General features: G+C 20.4%; 2 protein-coding genes across 2 annotated transcripts; both read left to right on the top strand. All coding sequences in view use genetic code 6, as the record gives it.

Annotated features, from left to right (window-relative positions):
* Positions 1–154: 154 nt before the first annotated feature.
* On the top strand, positions 155–1,565 carry TTHERM_01638950 (kinase domain protein; the record flags this gene model as incomplete). The annotated part of the gene is made up of 5 exons (XM_001029273.4): positions 155–204; positions 534–623; positions 954–1,043; positions 1,382–1,471; positions 1,523–1,565. 5 exons carry the CDS (start codon positions 155–157, stop codon positions 1,563–1,565), a joined length of 363 nt encoding a protein of 120 aa, XP_001029273.4.
* A 2,542-nt stretch (positions 1,566–4,107) lies between these two features.
* TTHERM_01638940 (kinase domain protein) lies at positions 4,108–7,959 on the top strand (the record flags this gene model as incomplete). Its single annotated transcript, XM_001029272.1, has 9 exons — positions 4,108–4,489; positions 4,540–4,725; positions 5,256–5,305; positions 5,479–5,550; positions 5,612–6,060; positions 6,459–6,548; positions 6,891–6,980; positions 7,335–7,424; positions 7,776–7,959. The coding sequence occupies 9 exons, from the start codon at positions 4,108–4,110 to the stop codon at positions 7,957–7,959; spliced, it is 1,593 nt and encodes a 530-aa protein (XP_001029272.1).
* Between the last annotated feature and the right edge of the window lie 54 nt (positions 7,960–8,013).

The raw sequence follows: 8,013 nt of genomic DNA, 5'->3' as shown, positions 1-8,013 counted from the left end.
AATAAGCACTTTTTATATGTTTAGCAAAATCATTCATTATTAACCCATTTTTTTATTACTTTTCTATTTTATTTTCATTATTTTCAACACATTTATTATTTATTATTTTCATAGGGGTAATGGCCTTGGTGCAGATGGAGCTAAGAACATTAGAATGAGCTTGGAGAAGTGCCAAAATATAACATCTTTGAATCTCAATCTATCGTAATTTAACTAACTATCAATTTATTTAGTTTGTTTTAATTAATACATTTGTGAAATTGAAACTTAAAACAAATGGGTTTGGAGAATTAATTGATTGATTGATTCACAGCTCATAAATTGTTTTTTGATTTTTTTGTTTAATTTATTTGTGCATCTAAATTTATTTGTTTACGAATTGAAACAATTATTCCAATTAATTGCATCAAAATAAATAAATAAGCACTTTTTAATATGTTTAGCAAAATCATTCATTATTAACCCATTTATTAATTACTTTTCTATTTTATTTTCATTATTTTCAACACATTCATTATTTATTATTTTCATAGGTTAAATAAACTTGGTGCAGATGGAGCTAAGAACATTGGAATGAGCTTGGAGAAGTGCCAAAATATAACATCTTTGAATCTCAATCTAGGGTAATTTAACTAACTATCAATTTATTTAGTTTGTTTTAATTAATACATTTGTGAAATTGAAACTTAAAACAAATGGGTTTGGAGAATTAATTGATTGATTGATTCACAGCTCATAAATTGTTTTTTGATTTTTTTGTTTAATTTTTTTTGTGCATCTAAATTTATTTGTTTACGAATTGAAACAATTATTCCAATTAATTGCATCAAAATAAATAAATAAGCACTTTTTAATATGTTTAGCAAAATCATTCATTATTAACCCATTTATTAATTACTTTTCTATTTTATTTTCATTATTTTCAACACATTCATTATTTATTATTTTCATAGGTATAATGAGCTTGGTGCAGATGGAGCTAAGAACATTGGAATGAGCTTGGAGAAGTGCCAAAATATAACATCTTTGAATCTCAATCTATCGTAATTTAACTAACTATCAATTTATTTAGTTTGTTTTAATTAATACATTTGTGAAATTGAAACTTAAAACAAATGGGTTTGGAGAATTAATTGATTGATTGATTCACAGCTCATAAATTGTTTTTTGATTTTTTTGTTTAATTTTTTTTGTGCATCTAAATTTATTTGTTTACGAATTGAAACAATTATTCCAATTAATTGCATCAAAATAAATAAATAAATAAATAAGCACTTTTTAATATGTTTAGTAAAATCATTCATTATTAACCCATTTATTAATTACTTTTCTATTTTATTTTCATTATTTTCAACACATTCATTATTTATTATTTTCATAGGATTAATGACCTTGGTGCAGATGAAGCTAAGAACATTAGAATGAGCTTGGAGAAATGCCAAAACATAACATCTTTAAATCTCATACTATGGTAATTTAACTAACCATTACTTTATTTAGTTTGTTTTAAATAATACATTAGTGAAATTAAAACTTAAAACAAATGGGTTTGGATAATTAATTGATTTATACACAGATCATAAATTGTTTTTTGATTTTTTTGTTTAATTTTTTTTGTGCATCTAAATTTATTTGTTTACGAATTGAAACAATTATTCCAATTAATTGCATCAAAATAAATAAATAACACTTTTTAATATATTTAGCAAAATTATTCATTATTAACCCATTTATTAATTACTTTTCTATTTTATTTTCATTATTTTCAACACATTCATTATTTATTATTTTCATAGGGGTAATAACCTTGGTGCAGATGGAGCTAAGAACATTGGAATGAGCTTGGAGAAGTGCCAAAATATAACATCTTTGAATCTCGATCTAATGGTAATTTAACTAACTATCAATTTATTTAGTTTGTTTTAATTAATACATTTGTGAAATTGAAACTTAAAACAAATGGGTTTGGAGAATTAATTGATTGATTGATTCACAGCTCATAAATTGTTTTTTGATTTTTTTGTTTAATTTTTTTTGTGCATCTAAATTTATTTGTTTACGAATTGAAACAATTATTCCAATTAATTGCATCAAAATAAATAAATAAATAAGCACTTTTTAATATGTTTAGCAAAATCATTCATTATTAACCCATTTATTAATTACTTTTCTATTTTATTTTCATTATTTTCAACACATTCATTATTTATTATTTTCATAGGATTAATGACCTTGGTGCAGATGAAGCTAAGAACATTAGAATGAGCTTGGAGAAATGCCAAAACATAACATCTTTAAATCTCATACTATGGTAATTTAACTAACCATTACTTTATTTAGTTTGTTTTAAATAATACATTAGTGAAATTAAAACTTAAAACAAATGGGTTTGGATAATTAATTGATTTATACACAGATCATAAATTGTTTTTTGATTTTTTTGTTTAATTTTTTTTGTGCATCTAAATTTATTTGTTTACGAATTGAAACAATTATTCCAATTAATTGCATCAAAATAAATAAACACTTTTTAATATATTTAGTAAAATTATTAATCACTGATTAATTAATAATTTTCATTTTTCTATTTTAATTTAATTATACTAAATTTATATATTTTACAGATTTGATGATTTCGAACATAAATTCAAAATTAATGTGGACAATGAAAAAAGTACAAAAAATTAGTATATAATAATATATTTATCTGCAAATAAATATTGATCAATAAATGAAGCTAATCACAATTTTTAAGAATCCATTAATAAATATTTTTTATATATGAATTTCATGTTCTAAATGTAATTAATCTTATATAACTCATAGATAAATAACAAATAAAATTATTATTATAATACGTAAATACATATATATTAAAATTTATAAAAAGTTTTTTTCATTTAAATTAAATTTATTGTTTAAAATATCTTAATAGTAAATTTTAAACCATTTCAACTGTATTATTTTTATTTTCATTAAAGATAGACTTTAAAAAACATATTGATTAAAATATAATTTTACTATTTTAATAATTATAATAATTATCAAAACTATAAGGATTGTTGTGACTAAATTGTTTTAAATTAGTACACTCTAAAAAGAAACTCTTAATAATTATTGCTATTTTCGGATAATTATTTCTTGAATAAGAAATATACTTTTAGTAGAATAATATATTTTATTTAATAAAAAAAAATTTAAATCATGTTTTGAATCTGATAGAAGAAAAAAATAAAAAATGAAGATTTAATTTGTTTTTTAATGAAGAAATTTAAATTTATAATAAAACATTTAATTTTTAGATGAAGAATTTTTTTCATTCATTAAAAATGTAAACAAAATTATGAAATTTATTTTAGGTAACTCTTTGAAATATTTTTGGCACTGTCCAATTTTTTTGTCCAACCCTATATTTAGTAAGTAATAGATTACTATGAAATAATATTAGACAAATAAAGTTGAACTAAATATAAAATAGAAACTAAGTAAATTATAATTTTTTATTTGGCTTGTTAGTAGATAGATAATTTATAGGTTTCATAGAAGATATTTTGATAAATAATTAGTTGATTTAAACTTTGTCTGTAGTATATTTTTTTAAGATATGGTTGATTTATCTTTTAGTTGTTATTCATCAGATTTAATATATTATAATAGATTTTAAAAACTATTATTTTCTTTTTTAATTAGCTCTAATAAATAAATATTATTTTATTTTGTTTTTAATTACTTTAAGTTTAATTAAAATAAAATCTAATATAAATAAATATTAAAAAATAAAGTGAAATTGCTTAATAGAAATTAATTAAGTTTTAAATTATTCTAGAAAAAAAGAATAAATTTAATTTTGAGGTTTTTGGGGAAAATCACAAATTAATTAAATTGATTCATTAATAAATTATATAGTTTTTTAATTAATAAATTTTTATAATTTAATTAAGAAAAAATCAAAGAAATTAATTGAAAGAAAGAAAGGAAAGAAAATAAAGGTAAATAAAAAAGACTTCGTTATAAAATAAAATATATTATTCAAATTAAAAAAAAACTTATTTATTCTTAAACATTTAATATTATAATTATTTTATGTATTAGCAATTTTTATTAACAATGGGGCAAGTATAAAACACTGAGCTTAAAATAGAGACACCTGTAGAAAAATTTGAAGAAATTTGTAAGGACTACTTCTAAAAGCATAAGAAGAATATGATATTTAGTTAAGATGATTTAATATCGATTTACAATGAGCTTAAATCGTAGGGGATATACTTAACATCCTACATTTCACAAGGTAGTTTTGGATGTGTTTTTGAGGCTAAGTAGAATAAAGAAATTGTAGCTGTCAAATGTAGCAAAGTTGACTTAGAAAAAATCAAAGAAGAAGAAAAAATACTGAAATTATTAAAGGAAGCTCCTTATGCTTTTAAACCTATCAAAGAGTGTATAAATGAATAAAACTCGAGATACTATCAGTTTTCTAAAAGATATTAATGTAAAAATTCACATTTTTTATATTTATTTTTTAAAATATTAAATTTTTAGGCAGTCTTAAAGATATTATGAAAAGCTTCTTTGATTAGAAAAAAACTTTATCACTCAACTAAATAATTGGTCTTGCTATTCAGATGTCATCAGTGTTTGAAATAATTTAATAAAATAATTTGATTCATTCTGATGTTAAACCAGACAATATCCTTTACGATAGCTAAGAAAAATGTTTTAATCTATGTAAATTTCTAATTCTATTTAAAATTTTTATTTTGTTTTTAAACCTTTAGATAAAGTAATTTTCCAAAAAAAATAATATTTATTGTAAGTTCATTCAATCTTACCCCCTTCTAATAATCAGTTTTAAGCTGGTAATTGAAAAACATAAAAAATTTTCAACCTAATTTTGAAATTTTCACTACTAAAAGTATAAAAAAGCAAATTTACATATTAATCAGAAAATAAATCTAATTAAAATAAATTATTTATTTATTAATTTTAAATCTATTTTTTATTTTTTAATATTGATTTATTGATTAAAGCATGCCTATCAAAACTCTAATTGCATTCCAAACTACTAGATTTTTATTTAAATATTTTTAAATTTAAACAAATGACTTTGCTCTATTAGTTAAATTAATTTTTAAAAATAGTATATATTTCTTTATAAATATTTTAAATTTATAAGGTTTACTTATAGTGCTTTTGTGTTGCATTTTATTTTATTTATAAGTTTATTTTATCCTAAATTTTTATATTTATTCTAAAAGGTGATTACGGAGAATCTAAATCATTTAAAGATGGATCAAAAACTTATGATGTAATTAATTTATTTATAATTTAAATTAATTCACTTACTTTAAAAGGTTTAATTATTTAAAATCTATCAGTATTACATTTTTCTAATATATAAAAATTTCTTTATATTCTTAGCATATTAGAATCTATATCTTTATAAATTTATTTTTATTTTACATTTTTAATGTTTAAAAGCTCAAAGGACATACACCAAAGTATGCAGCTCCAGAAATCACAGATACAAAAAATGGTTCCTTCAATATCAAAGTAAATTTATTAAATTATTTTATTATTTATTTACTTATTTATATTTAATTTTTATTTAAAGTATGATATTTATGGTTTAGGAGTAATTCTTCTTGAATTAACCCTTGGAAAGTTTCTCGAGTATAAAGATTGTAAATCTATCAGAAATGGAGAACTATAAAAATATATAAGCAAAAATGTTTTATATTAAGATATTAACTATATCATAGTTAAAATGCTTGATTAAATATCTTAGAATAGAATCGATTCATTTGAGCTAACTAAACAATTAAATGAATTAAGACTAAAACTAGAAAATTAGTTCATTTGTGCAGTAGAGAACAAATTGGATTTTACTGAATCTAATTTGATGATTGCAAAATTCAGACAATCTTTTGTTAAATTTAACTATACATGCAAACAAAGTGAAGTCAGATTAGATGAGTATAAATTTAAGGATTACAGAAATCTCTCTAAAATAAAAGAATGTATAGCAAAGAGGATTGTTCATCACTTAGATCTTGATTTCGAGTATTAATATTATTATTTATTGATTTTAAATAAAAAAAAATTTCATTTTTACAAATTATTCAATAATATAAATGATATAAATAGCATCAGTTGTTCATATATTTTATTTTTTAATTGATATTTTCTCCCCTAAATAACAGGTTCGAAACCTGTTTCAAAACCTTTTTTTTATTTATTTTAATTTTTTAAATATTATATTAAATAATATTTATTATTCTACTAATTCTATATTTCTAACTCTAGAAATAATTTTCTGAAAATAACTATAATAAATTTCAAAATAAATAAGCACTTTTTAATATGTTTAGCAAAATCATTCATTATTAACCCATTTATTAATTACTTTTCTATTTTATTTTCATTATTTTCAACACATTCATTATTTATTATTTTCATAGGGAAAATGAGCTTGGTGCAGATGGAGCTAAGAACATTGGAATGAGCTTGGAGAAGTGCCAAAACATAACATCTTTGAATCTGGATCTCTAGTAATTTAACTAACTATCAATTTATTTAGTTTGTTTTAATTAATACATTCGTGAAATTGAAACTTAAAACAAATGGGTTTGGAGAATTAATTGATTGATTGATTCACAGCTCATAAATTGTTTTTTGATTTTTTTGTTTAATTTTTTTTGTGCATCTAAATTTATTTGTTTACGAATTGAAACAATTATTCCAATTAATTGCATCAAAATAAATAAATAAATAAATAAATAAGCACTTTTTAATATGTTTAGCAAAATCATTCATTATTAACCCATTTATTAATTACTTTTCTATTTTATTTTCATTATTTTCAACACATTCATTATTTATTATTTTCATAGGTATAATAAGCTTGGTGCAGATGGAGCTAAGAACATTGGAATGAGCTTGGAGAAGTGCCAAAATATAACATCTTTGAATCTCAATCTAGCGTAATTTAACTAACTATCAATTTATTTAGTTAGTTTTAATTAATACATTTGTGAAATTGAAACTTAAAACAAATGGGTTTGGAGAATTAATTGATTGATTGATTCACAGCTCATAAATTGTTTTTTGATTTTTTTGTTTAATTTTTTTTGTGCATCTAAATTTATTTGTTTACGAATTGAAACAATTATTCCAATTAATTGCATCAAAATAAATAAATAAATAAATAAATAAATAAATAAATAAGCACTTTTTAATATGTTTAGCAAAATTATTCATTATTAACCCATTTATTAATTACTTTTCTATTTTATTTTCATTATTTTCAACACATTCATTATTTATTATTTTCATAGGGGTAATGGCCTTGGTGCAGATGGAGCTAAGAACATTGGAATGAGCTTGGAGAAGTGCCAAAATATAACATCTTTGAATCTCATTCTATGGTAATTTAACTAACTATCAATTTATTTAGTTTGTTTTAATTAATACATTTGTGAAATTGAAACTTAAAACAAATGGGTTTGGAGAATTAATTGATTGATTGATTCACAGCTCATAAATTGTTTTTTGATTTTTTTGTTTAATTTTTTTTGTGCATCTAAATTTATTTGTTTACGAATTGAAACAATTATTCCAATTAATTGCATCAAAATAAATAAATAAATAAATAAATAATATAAATAAGCACTTTTTAATATGTTTAGCAAAATCATTCATTATTAACCCATTTATTAATTACTTTTCTATTTTATTTTCATTATTTTCTACACATTCATTATTTATTATTTTCATAGGTATAATTAGGTTGATGCAGATGGAGCTAAGAACATTGGAATGAGCTTGGAGAAGTGCCAAAATATAACATCTTTGAATCTCAATCTATGGTAATTTAACTAACTATCAATTTATTTAGTTTGTTTTAATTAATACATTTGTGAAATTGAAACTTAAAACAAATGGGTTTGGAGAATTAATTGATTGATTCACAGCTCATAAATTGTTTTTTGATTTTTTTGTTTAATTTTTTTTGTG

This window comes from Tetrahymena thermophila (genome assembly GCF_000189635.1).
Source record: "Tetrahymena thermophila SB210 genomic scaffold scf_8254507, whole genome shotgun sequence".
In the NCBI taxonomy this organism is placed as follows: Eukaryota; Ciliophora; class Oligohymenophorea; order Hymenostomatida; family Tetrahymenidae; genus Tetrahymena; species Tetrahymena thermophila.
This window is presented reverse-complemented; position numbering and strand designations above follow the sequence as displayed.